General features: G+C 46.3%; 1 protein-coding gene across 5 annotated transcripts in view; it reads left to right on the forward strand.

Annotated features, from left to right (window-relative positions):
• TNS2 (tensin 2) overlaps nucleotides 1-23,262 on the forward strand; it is a 133,998-nt gene that overhangs the window by 60,695 nt on the left and 50,041 nt on the right. For 3 of the 5 annotated variants that reach the window (XM_079965777.1, XM_079965779.1, XM_079965778.1), the window contains exons 2-3: nucleotides 15,381-15,492; nucleotides 15,820-15,857. In XM_079965777.1, the coding sequence (XP_079821903.1) occupies nucleotides 15,381-15,492; nucleotides 15,820-15,857 (150 nt within the window). Of the gene's footprint in view, nucleotides 1-5,082; nucleotides 5,276-15,380; nucleotides 15,493-15,819; nucleotides 15,858-23,129; nucleotides 23,238-23,262 lie in introns of those variants that run through there. The other 2 variants (XM_079965781.1, XM_079965780.1) reach the window with 2 other exon arrangements.

Below are 23,262 nucleotides of genomic sequence, written 5' to 3' on the forward strand. Positions count from 1 at the left end.
ATTTATCTCCTTGCACTTTGACGTGCTTTCGAACTGCTAGGTTGGCAGGAGCAGGGACCCAGCAATGGGAGCTCACTCCGTCGCGGGGATTTGAACCACCAACCTTCTGATCGGCAAATCCTAGGCTGTGTGGTTTAACCCACAGGGCTACCCGCGTCCCTTAAGAGATGCAGTCTTAGGAGTGCACAAAAATCACACCTCTCCACTCTGGCTAGAAGCCAAGGCCCCAGTGGGCCACTTGGTGGAAGAATCTGGTTGCTGGCAAGGGCCATCGCAGCAGTCCTGCAGGGGCCCCTCAGTCGGCCAGGCAAACTTTTTTAGTGTCTGGTCCATGGCCTCTCCTGGCTTCCCAGGTGCCAGTCCATCTACCTTATTTTTCCTTCTATAACACGCAGATTTTTTCTCCTAAAAAGGAAGGAGAAATGTCTGTGCATGTTATTGAGCGAATGTGTGGTCCCTGGAGCCAAATAGTGCAAGGGGAGGCAAAAAAAAGCAGGCAAAATTCAAACCGCGTGTCTCCTAGAAGGGAAACATGAAAAGAGGAAGCGGCTGCTTTCCGGCATTCTGCCTCAGGGTCTTACTGCCCACCCACCTCTGTTTCCTTGCTGTGTTTGCTCAAACGGAACAAAGAGCAGGGAAAGCCCCTCCACTCCAGGCAAGCAGAGGGGAAAGCTGAAAACATGCAGGAGGGAGAGAGAGAGAGAGAGAGAGAGAGAGAGAGAGAGAGAGAGAGAGAGAGAGAGCTGGCTGGCTTGGGTGGGTAGGTGAGGGAAAACTTTTGCCTTCCTTTCCTCCCTACCCCTCTCCTGCATTCTTAGCCAGCTGCTTCTCTGCACACCCCTCTCCTGCTCCTTGTCCCTTCTGTGTTTTTCCTTCCCTCCCCACTTAAAATGTGGTTAAAAAGCATGGATCCACATGGATCCTCAGGATCTTTGCATTGGGTCAGCCCAAATTCACCATCAGATCACATAGCATGTCCATGGCTACAGCCTGCCCCCCCAAAATCACGCACCCACTGTTGCCTGGGGCTGCAATGGTGCAAAAATGTGGTTAAAAAGCATGGATCCACATGGATCCTCAGGATCTTTGCATTGGGTCAGCCCAAATTCACCATCAGATCACATAGCATGTCCATGGCTACAGCCTGCCCCCCCAAAATCACGCACCCACTGTTGCCTGGGGCTGCAATGGTGCAAAAACGTGGTTAAAAAGCATGGATCTACATGGATCCTCAGGATCTTTGCATTCAGTCATCCCAAATTCACCATCAGATCACATAGCATGTCCATGGTTACAGCCTGCCCCCCAAAAATCACGCACCCACTGTTGCCTGGGGCTGCAATGGTGCAAAAACATGGTTACAAAACATGGATCCACATGGATCCTCAGGATCTTTGCATTGGGTCAGCCCAAATTCACCATCAGAGCACATAGCATGTCCATGGCTACAGCCTGCCCCCAAAAAATCACGCACCCACTGTTGCCTGGGGCTGCAATGGTGCAAAAACGTGGTTACACATGGATCCTCAGGATCTTTGCATTGGGTCAGCCCAAATTCACCATCAGATCACATAGCATGTCCATGGCTACAGCCTGCCCCCCCAAAATCACGCACCCACTGTTGCCTGGGGCTGCAATGGTGCAAAAACGTGGTTACAAAGCATGGATCCACAGGGATTCTCAGGATTTTTGCATTGGGTCAGCCCAAATTCACCATCTGATCACATGTCTGTGGCCACAGCATGAAGCACAAAAATGATACATCCACTGTTTCATTCAGAATGTTTTTTCCCTTGTTTTCCTCCTCTAAAAACGATGTGCGTGTTATGGTCAGGTGCGTGTTATAGAGCGAAAAATACGGTACTTGCAAATGGTCAAGGTTGCCTAGGTCTGCCTCTGCCTCTACATGAACTTCTGTGCAAGCTAATCGGGATGAATGAATAAATTGGTTGTCTGGAGGAGCAGGAAGTGAGTTTCTCAGAGGCTTCTGCAGCTAGGGTCTCAGACAGCTTCCAGACTGTCACTATTTTGTGTGCAGCATTCAAGTCTCATAACAGCAAGTTCAAATTATGCAATTAAAACAGATTTGGCTTTCCTTCGTAACAACAACAAATTATTATTAATTGTAGAAGTAGTAGTAGTAGTAGTAGTAAAGGTAAAGGGGTAAAGGGACTGTCGTGGCTGACTCTGGGGTTGTGGCGCTCATCTTGCTTTATTGGCCGAGGGAGCCGGCGTACAGCTTCCGGGTCATGTGGCCAGCATGACTAAGCCGCTTCTGGCAAACCAGAGCATCGCACGGAAACACCATTTACCTTCCTGCCGGAGCGGTACCTATTTATCTACTTGCACTTTGAAGTGCTTTCGAACTTCTAGGTTGGCAGGAGCAGGGACCAAGCAACATAGTAGTTGTAGTAGTAGTTACTTATATCCTGTCCATCTGGACAGGTTTCCCCAGCCACTCTGGGTGGCTCCCAACAGAATATTAAAAATAGAATCAAACATTAAAAATTTCCCTAAATAGGGAATCTGCCTTCAGGTGTCTTCTAAAAGTCAGATAGTTGTTTATTTCCTTGACATCCGATGGGAGGGCGTTCCACAGGGCAGGCGCCACTACCGAGAAGGCCCTCTGCCTGGTTCCCTGTAACCTCACTTCTCGTAGTGAGCGAACCACCAGAAGGCCCTCGGAGCTGGACTTCAGTGTCCGAGCTGAATGATGTGGGTGGAGATGCTCCTTCAGGTGTACTGGGCCGAGGCTGTTTAGAGCTTTAAAGGGCAGCACCAACACTTGGAATTGGTCGGAAATGTACTGGGAGCCAATGTAGGTCTTTCAGGAACCATGTTATAGGGTCTCAGTGGCCACTCACATGCTAATTGTAGTAAAGAAAGTGGGATAAAGAGATGCACTGGAAAGTGTGGAATAACAATTGCTCAATTTGATGTGTAACCTCCCTGCAAGCAAACCATGATGATGCTGACAGTGGTGTTGTGTCCTTTGCTGGTGCCCGAGGTGTGCATGCATACATGTGCGCATGCTGGGCAGGACTGGGGGCAGGGCATGGAGGGTAAACAAAATCCACCACGCCAGCCCAGCCCTTGCCGCCAACACTGCAAGGTGGGCACTGGGCCTGAAGGGGTCACGGGGCTGTGCTGCGCTGCGCCACCTGCCTGCCTGCCTGCCTGCCTGTACAGGAGGGAACCCAACTGGCTGGTGCAGCGCTTGGCGGCTGCATCCCCCCCAACACTGGCCAGGTGGTCATTCAGCGAGGGGGTCGGGGGTGTGGCAGCAAAACCAGACTGGGCTCTGGGTCCCAGAGACCCCTGCTAGCAGATAGGGCAGGGTGGGGTTCCTTGGGGGGGGCATCAGGTTTGCAGCCCCTCAAAATTCTGTGCCTGGGGCTATACCCCTCCCTCGCCCTTCCCATGCTACATCCCTGGATGCACTCATGTGGCTAGTCTGCTAGAGAAAAAATAGGGGCCTCCAGAAATCCTTTCTCTAGTGCATTCATGATGATTTGCATTCATTATGGTGTTGGGGGGTCATATGCAACCCTGCTTTTGATCCTGTTTACGCCTCTAAAATTTGGTGGGCAGGCATACTGCTTCATTTCCACTCAGGACATGTCCTGCGGCTTCCTGCTGAAATCCTATCACTTCTCATACCGCAAATGTTCTCTCTCTCTCTCTCTCTCTCTCTCTCTCTCTCTCTCTCTCTCTGTGTGTGTGTGTGTGTGTGTGTGTTTATTTTTGCAACACTTTCGTTGTACTGTAGTGCAAAGGTGCCCCTCCTGATGCCAATAATATGTAACACTGGAGAATCATTGCAGAACTAATAAAATGGAATGATACATGGATGGTCCAGTATAAATTCATCACTGATGCATCCACTGCTATTGCATCTGTGACATGTAGAACTATATACTCAGTCTGGAGGGCCCTGTAAAAGAAACCAAATGCCACCACCACTCCCATGAAATGTTTTACTGGGTGGATAAAGAAAACACCAGCTAGATTTCTGGCGTCTGCCACCTTTTATTCCTTTGATAGGTTCAGTATTGCTCTACTTTCTATCCTTCCTCACTGCCTGTAAACTTAGGGGGAGGGGCAGAGGAAACTGGATATATTCAGAAGTTTAAGAGTTGTTTGAGCATTGGGTTGGTTTCAGAGTCCTCATCCTGCACACATCATTTCCCCCAAATTTCCAATTCCTTAATTTGTGCCCTTTGCACTAATCTTTCTTGCCCTGAGGGAAGAAGGGTGTTAGGAGCAGTTGCTGCAAAACACAAGTCAGTCGTGTGCTTTTGCCCCCAGGCCCTGCTTGTGGTCTTCCCACAGGCACCTGGTTGTCCACTGTGAGAACAGGATGCTGGACTAGATGGGCCATTGACCTCATCCAGCAGGGTTTTTCCTTCTGTTCTTAGGAATCAGACCATTGGTTTCCTCAGGGCATTTGCCGTGCACTTTGAGTGGCAGCCGCTCTCCAGGGTCTCAGGTGGAGAAGGTTCTCCCCAGCACTGCTACCCAACATACTTTTAACTGGAGATACCAGAGACTGGACCACTTACATTTGAAACATGCGCTGTACCAGTGAGTCACCTCCCTTAATGCCTTCCTGCTTCCATCTCTTCCCAGTCCGAATAGCCACCTCCATCCCCTTCAAAGCTCACTTCCTGAGCCTTGCCATACCATTCTGGATTCTTAATAATAATAACAACAATAGGATTTTCAATTTTCAATTATTTTTCCAGGAAATGCATTACAGTATAACAATATGAACAATAAAAACATGAGTCATGTGAGTTACAGAGTCAATGTGTTGTCATATTCCCAAATACTCCTCCAGAGTTTAACTCGCCATAAATGAAAAGGTTCTGCTAAGGCTGTCTTTTAATTTCCATAACTTACCCAGAATGTAATATTTCTGTTCCTTTGGCACCAGATTTGGATTGGTGTGCATAGCAGTGTAAACACAACCCTTCACATGACTGGGATGTTGTGTAGCTCTCAACTGGCACACAATAGCGGGCAGTCATTGCGCGGCACTGTGTGGCTGAGTCAGTGAGTAAACATGTTGTTCTGGACTCACTGAGAGCAAGGAAGGAGGGGGAATGGATGCTGCAGCAGCTCCTTGTGGGCCCTGATTATGTAAGAGTCATTGCCCAGCCAGTTCCTGCTTTGGTGAACCTCCTTGCCCGCCGGCAGAGGCTGTGGCCAGGACCAGCCCACCATCCAAACAGATGGTTTCCTTCCCCAGCTTGATGCAGATTTCAGCATGTTGGTAAGAGATACTAGGTACCTGATTTTGCCATTGCAAAGATGCCTAGCTGTGTTGTGTGTGTGTTTGTCTGTATGCATATGTATATGTGCATATTAGGATGGAAGAACCGGTCCATTTTGTTTCTCTGTGTCTCGTTTTCCCAGTATTAAATTTGGTTCTCCACATTTCTGCAGCAATTTGTGATTTATTTATTTAATTTTCATGAGCATGAAAAATAAATAACCAGCATTTTAGTGCAAATTTCTTGATATAAACATTTTTTTTGTATGTGGTTTGATGTACACCCTTGTTCTGCAAGGATTTTCCCCATGTATATGCATTTTTGTGAAAGTGGTTGGACAAGTGCATTGTAAAGTTCAGACAAGTGTGCATGTCGGGAAGTGCAAATTTGGAAGATTCTCCTTTAAAAATGAACTGAATTGAATCCCCCCATCTCTAGAATGCACAGTTTCCGCATTTTAATGACACTTTCAAAGGTTCCTGACCCAGTCCCTTTCGTTCACTTTTTGCACTTGTGTGCACACTGTAAGGGCTGTTTAGTCCATTACACTGAGGAAAAACCAGAAGATGTACCAGGGCTTAATTCTTCCAACGGCAGAATTTTCATTCCATGAGTTCATGGATGAATGGATGCCAGTTGCAAAGGGTGGCATCCAGCAAAGTAGTTGCACCAGCTTAACAACTTCTGCCCATGCAGGGGAACTTCCACTCTCCCTCTTCCCCCCTGTGTTGCCCCTGCACCTTCCCAAATCTGCTCTACAAGGTTGGAAGAACACCCAGGGAAGATTTGGGTGTGTGTGTGTGGAAACCAGCAAAGGTAAAAGGTGCTGTACTAAGAGGGAGAGGGGAGGTTTGGCACTGTGCAAATGCACTGGTGGAACCATTCTGGTTCTCCTGCTGGTGTGTTTGCACTGCGCCAATCTCCTTGCCCTCTCATCCCTCCTCTTCCCAGTAAGCAACAGCGACCCACCTGCTGTGAAGCAAGTGTTGCAGCTGCATGCCACTCTACCTGGTGAGGCACTTCTGTTTAACAGGAAGGCATATAAACACCTGCAAGCAAACTAGGATGGTTCTTAGTTGTATAACTGCCTGTAAACAAATCAGAACAAGTGCTCTATAAAGTCCAGATATAGTCTATCTGCTGCATATGTTTTGTACAAGCAAATTGGGTTGAATGCTGAATAAGCAGGTCATCCAGAGGAGGCCTTTCAGTTGTGAGACACACAGTTCTAGCTTCACCAGAACACCTGTGCTCCCAGCGCATAATTTGCTATGGGTAAAGTATGAATTCTAAACCGTGTTCGTGATGGTGTTCACTGGCAATTATTCCAGATTATCAGGGAGATAGTGTGTGGTGCAGAAGAGGTTTTGTTTTGTTTATAAAAAAGGAGGTGGGTGCATTTGATGCATTTCAGTGTATGCCTGGTTTAGGACCTTGTAATGAGCACGCATGCTGGCAATTAGGTAGCTGACTGCAATGCCTCAAGCATGGGGTAGGGGCATGTAGTAAGCCCATATTGGGGTAGGCAAGACCATATTGTGCTAAGAGGGTAGTGTGAAAACTATACTGGGAAGGGGACAGGGAGCACTTATTGTGGCATTATTTGATAGAGTGCTGGACAAGGACCAGGGAGATCAAATCCCTACTCAAGTCACAGCCACACCATGTAGCTAAAGCACATGGCCTCCTCCAAGGAATCCTGGGAATTAGTTTGTTGAGGTGGCTGGGAATAATACCTTTGCAACCTCTAAGGCTAACCCATTTTGCAGGCTTGTGGGGGTGTGTGTGGAGGTGATCTAGGCATCCAGCATTGAGCTCCTTTGGGGGATGGACAGAACATATGTGGAAAAAACGAATTTAACTTTGGATGGGGTTCCATGTGACTCGCTTCCTATTTTGGGAACTCCCTGCTTACCATCTAGGAAATGCCTCTGAAGGGACAAGGGGCTTTCTTGGGAAGCTACACATCAGATATTGGAGCTGAGATCCCCAGGGTCCAGCCCAGCCCCCGAGGTCTCCATAACCGCCTCCAGTGTCACAAGGACACCCCTGCCTGGCCATTTTCTCCCCTGTGAGCCAAGAAGGCAACAGCAATGGGGACTTTTTCAAGCACAGCTCTGCCCACATTAACAACAAGAGCAGAGGCTGGTAAGCATTTTCTTGTCTGTGCCCCAAGCAGGCACAGTGGAGAAAGTGAAGTGTGCATGGAAAAAACCTTGGCAGAGCCTCTGGGACTGACCCAGCAGAGGCAGCGACAGAGGGGCAAAGAGCCCTTTGCCTGCGTTCTCAGGTGAGCCTGCATGAGGAAGGGATGGAACTGCGGCAGGAAGGGGTGCACTTGTGTTGTTGGGAAAGAGGGTGGAAAAGCAATTTGCAGCTTGGGTTTTACAGGAGGGAAGGTGGAATCAATAAGTCTCTTGGGCAAATGAGTGCTCCTAAGGGCACATCTGCTGAGAAAGCAAATGCAGGGGCAGAGAGTATGCAGGGGAGGGCATTTGGAGGGGAAAGTAAGTTGCCGGAGGCAGAACTTCCCACAACCTAATCCCTCAGGTGACACAGAAAATGCTCTCTCTCTTTCTCGCTCTCCACACCGATTTACTCCCAGCCGGCTTTATTCTGGTTTTGGAGCTCACCTGGAGATGTCAAAGGGCTGGGAACAAACGTTTAAAAACAGCCTTGCTGAAAGCTTGTGACAGATTATTGGTGGGTTTGGGAAAAGGTGAACCCAGCCTTCACTGATTACAGCTGCCATCATGGAGGGCACCAGGTTGGCAGAGGCCGGGTGAAGAAGTTTGTGCTTGTTGATTGCATTGACCGGGGGTGGAGAAGCATCTGACCATGTTGCCTGCTGATTTGTGCCTTGTGACTCTCGGCCAGTCAGTTTCGACACAGGGCAGGTCCTTCCTGCTCATCTGTTAGGAGTTCAGTTTGTTTCTTTACTTTTTGGGGAGCGGGGTTGGAAGGAGGCCTTTCCCCTCAGAGCTTCAAACAGCCGCTTCTTGCTGGGCTCCTGCCCCCTTGGCCTCTCACCTGGGCTGGCCAGCAGCTCCTGCATCTTGCCCTTTTAAACAGATAACTTGTTTTCACAGTTAAGAACCCCGCAACAAAGCAGGCAATTCATGGTTATTTATAGCCCAGCCGGCCATGCTGTGGCCCAGTGTGAATTGGCTCATTCAGTAGGGCTTATGTACACACGCTTTGAAACAGAGCCCTCTTCAGCTCTCCTTGAAAGAACTACATGTCCCAGGAAGCCTTCCTTCTTTGCAAGGTGGGCTTGCAATTTGGGCAGCTTTGCCTGTTCCTCCTCTTTCAGGCCTCATTTAAGCAGGCTGCAACTCCCACCACCGCTAGGAGCTGGGTGTGCTCTATTTGACCCCCACTTTACAAATTCTGCAGCCTGACTAATCCTTTTCTTGCTAGGAGTAAATGTTTCTGCTTTCAAGATTCAAGTCCCTACAGCAAGCCTTCCCCAGCGGTTGCCTTCCAGATGTTTTGGGCAGACTGCAGTATTGTTATAGAAAAAATAGGGGGGTTGGCTTTTGCTGTCCAACTCCCCAAGGGATGTAAAATTCCCTCCGGATGGGCATATAAAGGTAAAGGTACCCCTGCCCGTACGGGCCAGTCTTGACAGACTCTGGGGTTGTGCGCCCATCTCACTTTAAGAGGCCAGGGGCCAGCGCTGTCCAGAGACACTTCCGGGTCACGTGGCCAGCGTGACACCGCTGCTCTGGCGAGCCAGAGCCGCACACGGAAACGCCGTTTACCTTCCCGCTGGTAAGCGGTCCCTATTTATCTACTTGCACCTGGAGGTGCTTTCGAACTGCTAGGTTGGCAGGCGCTGGGACCGAGCAGCGGGAGCGCACCCCGCTGCAGGGATTCGAACCGCCGACCTTTCGATCGGCAAGCCCTAGGCGCTGAGGCTTTAACCCACAGCGCCACCTGCGTCCCTCTGGATGGGCAAATAGGACCCCCCAAAAGAGGACATGTCTGGGAATTCCCAGATGTGTGGCAACCCTACCATAACACTGCCCTGTGTGAAGAAGACTTTTTGTAGTTTTCCCTCTAAATCTCCCACTGCTCTGTGTTGTAAGATGACTTCAGTTTCTCGTGTGATGAGCAAGTGAGAGAAACTTCCACCCACTTTCTCCACGCCATGTGCAATTTCTATAAACCTTTATTTGCCATTCCTCCCCTGAACCAAATATGCCACTTTTCCTTCTAGGGAAATTGCCCAGTTTTATTGCAAGATTGTAGTCTTTCTTTAACCAAAGAAAAACCACGGCCGCAACAGGCCACAATAGAGGCCCCATGGTGGAAGTCCAGGCCCTAGTCCAGTTGCCTCTGGAGCACCAGAGGTAATGCAGCAGGGTGCAGCAGCAGGCGGCAGGGGGTGCTGGCAGTGGGGGGTGGAGACCGGGGACCCACAGCAAAAGCTTTGTGGGGGCCCAGGCCCCCAGAGCTCTCTGGAGATGGTGCCAGTAGGGGCAGTTGTACATGGACCTGCTTTCGATACTGTTTGTGCCTTGAGAAGTTTTGGTGCAGACATGGCCTTGTTTCCAATCAGTGCATATCCTGTAACTTCCTGCTAAGATCCTGCAACTTTTTTATACCACATATGTTCCAGGATTATTGCTGTTGTTTGTTGTTGTTTTGGTCTTCTTTTGGAGCTCCACAGTGCAAGGCTTCTCCTCCCTCCGACTGCAATAACGCAGTAACATTGGGGAAGCATCGCAGAGCAATTAGATAAAGTGGAATGAAGTGCGGATGGTCCAGCCCAAATCCACCACTACTATTGTGTCAAGAATACAGCCATCCAAAAACACACCTATCGGGGGGGGGGGGGGCTTGCAGCATAAATGAATTCCACATACAGCAGCAAAGCACATGAGAAAGGAGGCTTAAGCAACGTGCTATAGCGGGGGGGGGGGTGCGGTTCGCAAAGTGTATGTTTCCCCCTGCTTTTTAAAAAACTGCTTGGGTTGCTCGTATTCTATAATGCACCATATAACATGCACACTTTCCTCCCTGCAGCATATGAAGATGTGTGGGAGGGGAAGGGAGGCTCTGCTGGTAATCCATCCATCCATCCATCCATCCATCCAATCTCTCTTTCTCTCTCTCTCTCTCACTCACACACACACACACACACACACACACACACTGCCCAATTTGCATGACTGGAATGCAGCTCCATTTCCGGCAGGACAGCTGTTGCATTTCTGGGTAATCCAAGCTTCAGTGCCCTCAGAATCCAGGAATGGGGATTTTGAGGGGGGCGCTGAGAAGGGGAGAAGGCTAGGGAAGGTCATTTGTAAAACTTGTCAGCTGAGGAATTCCTACTGTCATGGATGGAGCTTGTAAAAAAACCCCTCTCTTTTTACATAGTATTCTCTAGATTCAGGGCTTTTTTTCAGCCGGAACTCTGGAACTGAGTTCTAGCACCGCTCAGATGGGCACCATTGCCATTGTAAGAGAATGAGGGAGATGTTCATGGTGAGTTCCAGAACCTCTTTTTCTAGAAGAATAGCACTGTTTAGTCCAGGGATTGTCAACCTGGTCCCTCCCGCCCACCAGTGGGCGTTTCAGGATTCTAGGTGGGTGGGGGTTCTATGGCACAAGCTGAATCCTCCTTCCATTGAGCACTGGGGGGCAGTAAGGAAATTTTACCATCAAGAAAGAGGCATTAGTGGGCTGTAGGTATAAAAAGGTTGACTACCGCTGGTCTAGACTGTACTGTTCTCTTGAATATAATTTGCTTTAATGCACTTGAATATTGTATTTTAAAATTGTTGTAACCTTCCCTGGGACTTCATGATGAAGCGCGGTAAGATATCTAAACAGCAGCAGCAGCAGCAGCTGTCAGGGAATAGGAATACTTTCCTTCTTATATATATTGTTCATTGCTAATATTTATAAATTGCAAATCTTTGAGCAGAAACACTCTCTCTTACTGATGAATTGCGGTGAAAGTATTCATTCCTTCTGATCATTTTTTGGAATTTTCAGAAATAAACAAGCTGAGTTTAACTTTCAAAGAATATGAGTGTACTCTGTTCTGAACAACTGCAGATAAACAGCAGAATGTGATACTGGAAACAGAATTCAGCTTCCTGAGAAACTCATACCCTTTTCAGAAAGATGAATGGAATCTTTTTACCCATTTCTCATCCTTCAAGTTTCTAGCTCTCTTCATTGCAAAGATATGCTTCAAAGCATTTGGGCAAGGCTGTGTCTCCAAAGCTTAGAGATGTTGCGCAATACTATTTCCAGTTGACAGCGAGCTTCTGTGCCTCATGTCTGACCATGATTAACAGATGCAGAATACTTATTGTTTTAATGAAAATTAGTCATTGATTGTTTATTATTGGAATAGGATGCATGCTTCTACTGTTGTAAACCTTGTAATTAGGCTGCTGCTTATGCAGTTACCTTGGAGTAAGCCCCTTTAAATACCATGGAATGGACTTTTGTGTAGGCACACAGAGGATTGCGTAGTCTTATTACAGAATGATGATTATATGGTATGGTCAAGGAAATATTTGCATTCATGCGACTGTAATTACCTGTACATGCCATCATTAAGGTAAAATGGTTACTCAGTTTCAGAATAAATTAAAATGGAACAGAGAAATATGAATTATGCAAAATAATGGAAGAACAACAATAAAGTAGACACAATTAGATTTGGATAATTTATATCACAGAATTTCCTTGAAACGAATATGTTGCTTTACAGAAGGGAGAAGGAAGGGCATTGTATACAGAGCCCTCCACATCAGCCCAACAAGGTGAATCTGATAAAATTGCAAAGCAACTTATGGTGTATTCAAATTGCAGGTTAGTACTGTCATATCTTGAAGTATATCACTCAGGGATTCCTCAAACCAGCTTTCAGTTCCTACTAATGTGTAGAAAGGAGATTCACTTTTGTTTATAGAGCCAAGAATGGTGATAGTGTGGCTATTCCAGTTTAATTAAATCGGAGTAAAATATTGTGATTTTGTTTAAGTTGCTCTTAAGCATACCCAGATGACTATTTCTCTTCAAAGCAGTTATTCACAAGAATGGTAAGGTTGCAAGACCCCTAAAAGGCCACTTAGTTTATCCCCCTGCCGTGAGTCAGAGCTCGCCATCCACCAGCGTCCCACAAGAAAAAGCAAACTACGCCATTCAGACCACAAGGTGAGCAGAACACATCTCTTGCAGAAAGCTGATTACAGAGTGAAACAGCCTGGCCCAGTGAGCCAAGTTTAAAAAACAAAGCATACAGGGGCACTGCCAAACTGACCTGGGGAAAAATTCCTGTCATCCCCGGTGTATTTGTTTGCTTGCTTCTATGAATACATTTAGATGTATTTTTTCTGCCAGGGGCACTCAAATCAATTTACAATGAATCTGTCAAAAAAACCACTTGTAAGGGGTAAACTACATGCTGCAGAGAATGTGGTGCTGCAACTGATAATGTCTGGTATAGACTCCCAACATTATCCCACTGTGAATTTCTCTGTTGCTTGCGGTGATGGGAAAGTTGCTTTGTGTAAGTTGAACAAGATGTTTTAGACAGGGGAGGAGACTCTACCCCGTCCTGCCATTTACAGCATAGGCTGCCTTAAACTGTGCAAGACAATTGGTCCATCAACACTGACTGCCAATGACTCTCTGGGGTTTCAGACAAGGAGTCCCCCCCCCCCCAGCCCCACCTGAAAATGCCGGGGATTGAGCTCGGGAGCTGCTATGTGCAAGGCAAACGCTCTAGCACTTAGCTGTGGCCCTTTCCAATTGAGCCCTCCTCATTTTAATGTGCAGTTCTGCTGGAAATTGTTCATCAGGGCAGGGGCATGGTGTGGGGAGGACCAGGGGGGCTGTAGCCCCAGGCACATGGCTTTAATGGGGAATGAACCAGGTGCCCCCCCACAGGGATCTCCCGCCTGCCTGCCACTGGGGGTCTCTGGGCCTCAGGGCCCAGCCTTGCTGGTGTACCCCTGGTTCCCTTGCCAAGGGTTGTGTTGGCCAGCCGGGTTCCCCCCTGCATGGACAGGTGGGCAGGCAGTGCAGCGCGGCCCCGTGAACTGTGTGCCCTGCACCTGGCAGCAGCGACAAGGGTTTGGCTGGTGCAATGGGCTTTGTTCACCCTCCACTCCCAGCCCCTGGTCACTTTCAAGGTGAACATGTGTATCTGCTCTTCACCCTAATTTCAGTTAGCGAGGGAAGGCACTGCTATCTTCTGTCCATGTAGTTGAGATTATACATTCCAAATGAGTGTAGGTATTTCTTCCACGTTCCAGCAGAACACTGAACATTGACCTGGCACCCGCCATTCCAGGAAGAATGATCTAATGGACCCTTAGCATGCACATTCCTTCTATCTGTAGAGGATTAGGCTGGGCCTACAGCTTATTGAGGAATGTTCAGCAAAGTTCTGCATATGTCACAAAAGTTCATTGCAGTCATTGGACTTTTTTTTGGGGGGGGGTGTCCTTCCCAAAGGAGTGGACTGATTTTGTTCATGTTCTTCAGTTCCAACTCTACAGTTCTTTGATTCTATAATTCTATGATTCTAAGAGTCTGGGCCTTACACGCACACAGAAATGCTCTCCTCCCCAGCAGGTATGTCTGAATGTGATTAATTCGTATAAAGATGGTCTTGCTGGCTCAGATCAACCTCTAGTTAGTTGAGAGCTGCAACAGTTTAACTTGCTTGGAAGTAAGTGTCATTGAGTTCTGCGGTGCTTACTTCCTTGTATGTGGATGTAGCTTTACAACCCTAGTTGGTTAGATCAACCAATTCTAAAAGAATATTTTCGTTAACTAAAGAAGATGCTACCCTTTGCTCACAATGAAGTGAATTATTTGTTAATATGATACAGTGGTGCCCCGCAAGACGAATGCCTCACAAGACGGAAAACCCGCTAGACGAAAGGGTTTTCCGTTTTGGAGGCGCTTTGCAAAACGAATTTCCCTATGGGCTTGCTTTGCAAGACGAAAATGTCTTGCGAGTTCCTGCGGGGGGTTTTCCCTTTTTTCCCCCTTTTCCTAAGCCCTAAGCCGCTTATCAGCTGATCCGCTAAAAGCCGCTAAACCGCTAATAGTGCTAATCCGCTAAGCTGTCAATGGGCTTGCTTCGCAAGACGAAAAAACCGCTATACGAAGAGCCTCACGGAACGGATTAATTTCATCTTGCGAGGCACCACTGTACGTATAAAAACTGCAGATGTCCGGTACCATCTTAAGAGGCTTTCCTCCACTAATACATTCATTTTAGTGCACAATTTCTCCTAACATATGCATTTTGTACATAGTACGTAGCAGAATTTGTAGAAGTGCTAATTTCGAAGAATAGCTGTGTTCATGCATTATTTCGGGAAGTGTGAATTATTTAGCTTTGCATTAAAAAATGAACCAACAAAATTTGCATGGAGGTTATATGATCCAGCCATCAAGTGATTGTTATCTTGTACCTTCCACTTTAGTCTTCTGACACTTCTTTCAGTGAAAAAAGTCCTATGTATTTATTTATTGGATATGGGTTTGTTGTGCAAGAGCACACTGTTTTGTTTTGCAAAGGGTGTATGCCAACATCTACCTGAATGTGTAAGGAAGTAGTGCAGAAGTGTGACAGTGAGTGTGAGTTGTGCCTGTTTCTAGTGGCGGCTGGTAGGGTGGGAGGCCGGCAGACAAACAGTAGGTGGAGCCAGCCAACTAGGAGACAACTAGGTCTAGACAGAGACAACTAGGTCTAGTCTTGGTCCCATCTTCCTCCCTGCTGAGTTCTACAAGGGCAAGACTGAGATTGAGGAGGAGGAGGATGAAACTGGCAGCCATGACCACCCCCTGGACTGGATGTACGTAAGAAGGCAGGTGGGCACTTGCTGAGAGGAGACTGAGGTTGGTGGGGCAGTGCCCCCTTTGCCCAAATGGACTGCCTTTTGCATTGTAACATGTCTGCATTTTAGTACCTTCAACAGCAGCACAGCTGTTGCTTCACAACTTTACATTGTGGCTTCACAGACACATGTCCATGGTATCTGTTTGTGCAATGAACAGATATTTTTATTTTAGCGATTCCCCCATACTAAATCCCTGGCCCTGTGTTTCTCATTTCAGCCTGGGAAGGTGTCCGAGCCTCACACCTTCAAAGAGAAAGTATTTAAGAAGAAGAAAAAGGCCTGTGTTGTGTGCAAGGAATCCATTGAGACCCAGGGTCTTGTTTGTAAAGGTAAGAGCTGCCCAGATATAGTCCTCCCAGTCTTCCTTGTCTTTCATAGCGGAGAAGCAAAAGGCCCAGTCAATATGAATAATTCTCCATCTATTTAAAAAACACAGAAGCCAGGGCTGTCATTCAGTTAACAAGAGCATCCAGGATAGCAGAATTAAAAGGAAGCCATGTGGCAATTAAATAACCACACAGTGCTCTTCAATGTGCTTTACTGTTGTACCATATACCTTATTGTTAATTGCACATCAGAGAGAATCCGTCTTTAAGGTTACAAGGTGTGGATCTGGAATAGCTTTTCTGAAAGTGGTTGTTTTTTTTTTCTTGCAGTGTGCAAAGTGGCAAGCCACAAGAAATGTGAAGCCAAGGTAAGAGCAAAGAGGAGTTTGTTAGAAAAAATAGGGGGCACGGTGCTGTTTAGTGGCATATAATAATCACTTCAGTTTGCATTCTGTGCACATAGATGCGTGTTCCTTGGGAGTTTAATAAACCTACCCCACCCCACCCCAAAGGCCTCTTCAAGTGTGTGAAGGAGCAGCAGCAGCAGCAGCAACTCCCACAGCCCGACATTCCATTCCATTCCTTGCTATGTGTGGGTCTTGTTAGCTTAGTGCTGGCGAGTGCATGCCTCCTCTATGAGGTCACCACTCTGTCCTATGTTTTGACTGTTTGGTGTCAAAATGCCCTGTTTTAAAATGGAAACAGGGTGCCTTTGCCTGCACTTGTGAAATGTCAGCCACCTGGGTGGAAGGATCTGAATCATTTTGGGGTTGCCATTTCCAGTTCGAAGGATGGTATCCTCATAATCACCATTCTTTATATAGCACCAGCCATATTCATGGTGCTTTACAGAGCGCAAGAGGGCAAGTCCCTGCCCTGAGGAGCTTCCAACCTGAAATTGACACACAGGAAGCAGAACCAGAAGGGGGTGGGTGGGCAGAGTTAAAACAAGGTAGGAATCTGTGGTTGTTTCCGTTCTTTGTGCTTAGGGTTGCTTTAAGGCAAGGGTGAGGAGTCTGTGGCCCATCGGCTAATTGTGACCCTCCAGTTGTATGGGGCTGTCAGGAATCGCCCCATGTCACACCCGTCTCTGGGCCTGCTCCCCAGCAATGCCACGTTGCAATCAGTGGCGTAGCAAACTCAGGTGGTACCCAGTGCGGTAAATTTCTTGTCACCTGCCCCCACATTGAAATTATTAAAAGAAGGAAAAATAAGATGCTTACAGTTGCAAGTGTTATTTTCTAGTTTATTTACTTAACATTGTGAGCATAAGCACTTAAAACCGTTTTTTTCCTAACTTTGTTCTCTGCAAATTTTGAAATCACATCATCAAAATCAATTCCTTTTGCTACTTTGTTTTCAATTGACAAAATGGCCAAGCCAGAGACCCGAGCTTGACTCATAGTGGACCTAAGATAACTCTTGATTAATTTTGGTTTTGAAAAACTCCTCTCACATGATGTCTAGCAATGTAAAACGAATTTTAGAATAACTATTCAGAGATTTGAAATAAGGCTCAAAGCAAACAGGAAATTGCCCTAAAAATGGCAATATAGACATATATTTGTGTTTACCTTTTAGGCTGTGTGCCTGTTTCAGCAATTCACATAAGCCTCTAGTAAAAATGTCATTTATGGAAATAGCAGGACTTATATAATCGGGTCTTACTCAAAAATGTCAGGAAGCTACTTTGCAACTACTCACTTTTAACCTAGGATTGCATCCTCTGCAAGGAGACAGAGCAGCTTCAAGCCTAACTGCCTAATGATAGAACCACCTTGTGCTAGTTCATGTCACCCTGTACAGCAGCTGCACCTTGTCTTCATTGATCTGGTGCTGAAACCCACAAAGTACTTAGTACTTCAGTACTTAGCAAGTGAATATAAAGTAAAGCACCAGGGACTTCATGCCTCTGTAGACTAATTGTCAAACCCAAGGGGGGGAAAGTACTCTATACTTTTACTTGAGAATTGCATGCCTAATAGTACCTGTAGCATAATTGTTTCTAATTTCTATTGCTTATGAGGATGACTTTTCTCTATACTTTTCATACACGACTATGCTGCCTCTACAAGACAAAAAAAAAAAAATCACCAGTATGAACCGGTGCCAGGTAGTGTGTAGAACCTTGACCATTAACAGGGCTCAAGACCCAACTAGTCATTGAAATATTTATTGGTAGTGGCGCCCACCCTGTGGAACGCCCTCCCATCAGATGTCAAGGAAATAAACAACTATCTGACTTTTAAAAGACATCTGAAGGCAGCCCTGTTTAGGGAAGTTTTAAATGTTTGAAGTTTTATTCTGTTTTTAGTATTCTGTTGGGAGCTGCCCAGAGTGGCTGGGGAAACCCAGCCAGATGGGCGGGGTATAAATAATAAAAGTATTATTATTATTATTAGTTATTATTATTATCAAATAGATTTCTAGCAAATACTTCTATAAAACTTGAGCAAATTATGTCATATTATTTTCTGTCATTTGAATGAACTTGAGAATGGTAGCTACTCCTAGTTCAAATGGCTGGAGAACTAATGGTTCAAACTTCATGAAAAATGGCACCTAAAAGGACATATCTAGTTAAAAAAAATACTATTAATGACTCTATTGTTTCAATTCATTTTATGCTCCTTTACATCCATGTTTCTAGCTTTCATTTCCCTCGTCTACTCTTTCCCTGCTCCATATCATAAACCCAGATAGCATAACTGCATAGTTTTACATATATTTATTGATTGCATAGCATGTAATTAATCTATTGAACATTCACATTGTTAATTAATCTTGGCTCCATTAGCCTATGTTTGCAACTAAGGCTGTAATCCATCTGTCCCATTCTGCTTGTCAATGGGAGATGGAAAGCAGAGCTCACTCCATCAGCTTTGCTGTGACAGACCTAGCCATGGCACCTCAGAAAGCAGTCCCATGTAATTCAAGGAGGTTTACTCACAGTTAAATGGGGTTGGGATTACAGTATAAGACTGCAATCCTATACCCACTTACTTTGAGGCACATCCAGCTGAACTTGGATGGGAATGACTTCTGAGTAGATATGCATATATTTCACTGTAAAGTAGGATCTCTCTACAATTGCAACCCTGCCTCCAGTTACTCAGGTATAGAACTCATGCATAACTAAGGGCAGGATTGCACCCACAGCTATCACAAAGAACTACCCCTGGGGATGCACACATGCCATGGTAATTTCTCTGCTCATAGAATCCTATCCTGAGAATGTTAGGCTACAGTCCTACACACACTTACACAGAAGTAAATCCTATTGAACTGAATGGAATTCCTACTAAGGAAACATCTTTAAGAATGCACTAGTACAGTGGCAAGACGAATGCCTCGCAAGACGGAAAACCCGCTAGACGAAAGGGTTTTCCGTTTTGGAGGTGCTTCGCAAAACGAATTTCCTATGGGCTTGCTTCGCAAGACGAAAATGTCTTGCGAGTTCCTGCGGGGTTTTTTTCCACCCCCCCTTTTTCTAAGCCGATAAGCCGCTTATCTGCTTATCCGATAAACCGATAAGCCGCTAAAAGCCACTAATAGCGCTAATCCGCTAAGCCGTCAATGGGCTTGCTTCGCAAGACGAAAAAACCGCTAGACGCAGAGACTCGCAGAACGGATTAATTTCGTCTTGCGAGGCACCACTGTAGTTTCACTCAACATTAGCTGTGATGTGATCCACTTGTCCTATGGATTTCAAATGACCAAAATGTAACTTTCTCCAAATTGGGGCCATAGAACTGCCACGTATTACATGTAATTAGTACAAACTCCTTCATGACAGGAACATTCACCTGCACATACACACCCAACTCTACAGATCAACCTTTCTCAACTTTGGGTTCCCAGATGTTGTTGGACTACAACATGCATTATCCTAGCTAGCAGGACCAGTGGTCAGGGATGATGGAACCTAGTGGCAAGAAGCAGGGGGTGGGGTGGTCGGCGAGAGCTTTAAAATAAAGAGGTGCGTCTTGGCCATCAAAGATGACGGTCCCTATTCCACACAGAGGAGGGTATGGGGGTGTTACAATCTGAAGGTGGGGGGGCACGGAAGGAGAGGAATTCAATGCAAGCATGAAAATGATGGCGTTGGAACTGACCTGTTTGTGTGTGTGTTTAGAGGAGGCATGGGGGGGGCAGAATGGAGAAGATTGAGGGGAGGAGGATCAAAGCCCCGGCAGCTCCCACGTAGTTCGGTGCGCATTGATTAAACACGCTCCATGGTGTGTAGGAGGGAACAGCATGAATGAACAGGGGAGGCAAAGAGGAAAAGGAAGGCGGCGGCAGCCTCCGCCGCTCACTTGCTTTGGTGCACAGGTGCGCAAGGCTGGATGGAGGAATCACTGCCCTCCGAAGCCCCTCAGAGCAACCTCTAGGGGCAGAGCCTCGTTAAAAGGGCAAAGGGGATTCTCTGGGTCCCACCAGCCTTTATTTGTGCAAAAGGGGTTTGGGTTCAGCCGGCATGATGACACCCAAGGCAGACTGCACCCCACACCCCTTGGTTGCAATGCAGAATAGTGCCTCAGTGGTAGGTTTATGTTGGACTGTCCATACTTCAGTCCCACCTCCCTTTTTAGTTTTTCTGCGATGCTTCACCAGTATTACCACATTATTGCCATTTGGAGGGGCACTCTTGCACTATAGCACGACAAATTCGGGAAAAACTCCACCCCACCGCTGCCCAGAATATGTGCGATATAAAAATAGGTCACAGCCGGTTTCAGCAAGAAGCTATGGGACACTGCAAATGCAGCAATATTTATTTATCTGTTTCTTAAAATTTATATACCGCTTGATTGTAAAAATGAATCATGAGTGCACTACAGTGGTACCTTGGGTTAAGAACTTAATTCGTTCTGGAGATCCTTTCTTAACCTGAAACTGTTCCTAACCTGGGGTACCACTTTAGCTAATGGGGTCTCCCTCCTCTGCTGCCGTGTGATTTCTGTTCTCATCCTGAAGCAAAGTTCTTAACCCAAGGTACTATTTCTGGGTTAGCAGAGTCTGTAACCTGAAGCGTCTGTAACCCGAGGGACCACTTTATTTATTTATTTATTTATTTATTTATTTATTTATTTATTTATTTATTTTTAGTCTCAATTCCTTCATTTATTATCTTATTTTTACTTTTTTTAATATACATTTTTATTAGTTTTTACATATATTTTCCAAACAGAACATTTCATCTCATCTCATCTTATATAACATTTTGGGTATTTTAGCCTGAGACTTCCATCAACCACGTCTAATGATTTTCAGACCTCATCTCTTAATCTTACATTTGTTATCCTAACTATTACTTTTAATATAATCCATAACTTAAAATCCATTCTCATAAATCTTTTCTGCAGTATTTCATATATTTCTTCTTACAAAACTTCTTGCAGTCCTACAAGCATAGTTGGTTGGTTACAATTGTCTTTCAGATAACTTGTATATTTACTCCAATCTTTCAAGAATTTCTGGTCCCGCTGGTTTCAAATTCTCCCTGTCATCTTATCCAATTCTACGTAGTCCATCAATTTCATCTGCCATTCCTCTTTGGCCTCTATTTCTGTGCCAATAATACTCACGCTGCAGTTTGTTGCATATAAAAACAGTTTTTTATCTTGTCTTTTAATGTCAGTGCCTATAATACTAAGTAAAAATGGTTCTGGGGTTTTTTTTATAAATGTATATTTCAACATCTTTTTCATCTCATTATAAATCATTTCCCAGAAGCCTTTCACTTTTTTTACATTCCCACCACAGATGATAAAAGTGCCTTCCTTTTCCTTACATTTCCAACATTTATTACTTATTTTATACATTTTAGCTAATTTCGCTGGTGTAATATACCATCTATACATCATTTTCATTACATTTTCTTTCAAAGCACTACATGCAGTAAATTTTGTTCCTTCTTTCCATAATTTCTCCCAGTCTTTTAGCTGTATATTATAACCAAAGATGAATGCACTATTTTTAAGGCCATCTGCAGAGGCCCTTTGCCTCTCTAGACACAATAGCACATGCTGCTTTCAGCCCCATTTCAAGCCCTGGAGCATCCCTGAGATCTGAGATGAAAAGGAAGTTGCCACAAATTGGAGATGGAGGCTTCCCCTGGCTCTGTGCTGTCCTTTTGTGACTTCTCTGTAGATGAATGTGCTCTCCAGCATGCCAGTGGAGGCTGCAGGAGTCGGGGAGTTGCTGAGGAAACACAGAGCTCTTTGCACAGGTTCTGGCTTGAGCCTGGCCAACTTCCGGAGGGAAGTGTGGGGAAAGGGTCAGAAGGCCAGACCTGAAGAGGATCTCTTTGGGGTTGCATGGCTGCTTTTGAGCATAGCTGGAGCCTTTAGTTCTATGGACAGACCTACAGCTATGGAAAGAGAGAAATCTAAAAACAAAAGGGAAAAAAATTCTTTTAATGATCAAGTAGAGCAAATGCAAAAATGGCAAAAGGTTTTCATTTGGGGGTGGCAGAGCTGGCTTTAGTTTAGGAGATGCAGTGGGCAGAGCAGGGCCTTCTCTGTTGCAACACACATACACCCCAGTGGAATTAATTACGACTTGTTACTATAGATATTTAGAAAGTGATGTCAAGAGATCTCCCTCCCCTCTTTGGCTATGGTAGCAAAGAGGGAACAGGGAGAGAGAGAAGCCCTCTCCACTGCCCTCTGGCTATGCAGTCTGCTGGTCAAAGCCATAAACAGCCCCTCAAAAATTGAATGGGTTAAATTGATTTAGGAGAAGGGCTGCAGCTCAGTTGGTAGAGCATCTGCTTTGCTGCAGAAAGTCCCGGGTTCAAGTGCACAGCGTCTCCAGGCAGGGCTGGGGCAGACTCCATCTGCATCCTGGAGGGCCACTGCCAGTCACCGAAGGCATGCTGAGCTAGATGCCGCAGTGGCAGCTTCATATGTTCCTAAATCTTGCAGTCTTAAAAAGAAATGAAACCAAACACGTTTATTACTGACAGCATATAGAGTTCCTGCTTGAGCACCCAATCAGGCCCTGATCTGCTTAGCCTTAGCAAGACTTCTTCATTGTGCACCTACTTTTCACTGGGGCTTCCACTGACGTCCTTTGTGGTTAGTTTCACCTCGGCCACACTCCTGTGCACCGTTATCCAGGCATGATCAGCCCTGGAGTCGGAACCTGCAACTCCTGTGAGATCCAGACCTCTGGCCCTTTAAGCCCGCACGGGGCCGCTCTTCTAAGTTGTGTAATTATGGAGCGGAGTTTGCCTTGGACCTGGGCCAAGGGCTGCAGCTGGAGGAGAAGCCACTTAACTCCAAGCTGCTGCTGTTCTGGGACTAGTCCTCCCCCCGCTCCCCTTTTCTAAATAGCGGGATCAGTGGCCGTTTCTGCAAACACAGCTCTGCTCTCAGGAAAGACGCGACAGCGAGTGGGAGAATGTGGGGAAGGGAGGAGGACAGCTAGGAGGCTGGAGGGTTGAGCAGGCTTAGTCCCTCATCCATGGGACAGCTGGGGCCTCTGGTTTCCTCCGTGCTGCTGGTGCCTCTTATGGGAGGCTCCCTTTTAGGCAGAGAGAGAGAGAGAAGAAAAGCCGGCACTGATCGCTGGATTGCAAGCAGGGAGAAGAGCTGTCGCAGCAGACCTAGTGTAGAATTGGTATCTTCCAACAGGTGGGCTGGAGGTGTGCACGGTTCTGCTAGCAGAGGTGTGTGTTCTTCCCTCGCCACAAGGGGGCAGCAGTCCCCGGAAGGAGCGCTGGTCAGTGGACACTGCTTCAGGTGAGGGATTAAGGATGAAAAGGTG

The sequence above is a fragment of the Podarcis cretensis genome (genome assembly GCF_951804945.1).
Source record: "Podarcis cretensis genome assembly, chromosome: 2".
NCBI classification, from domain to species: Eukaryota; Metazoa; Chordata; class Lepidosauria; order Squamata; family Lacertidae; genus Podarcis; species Podarcis cretensis.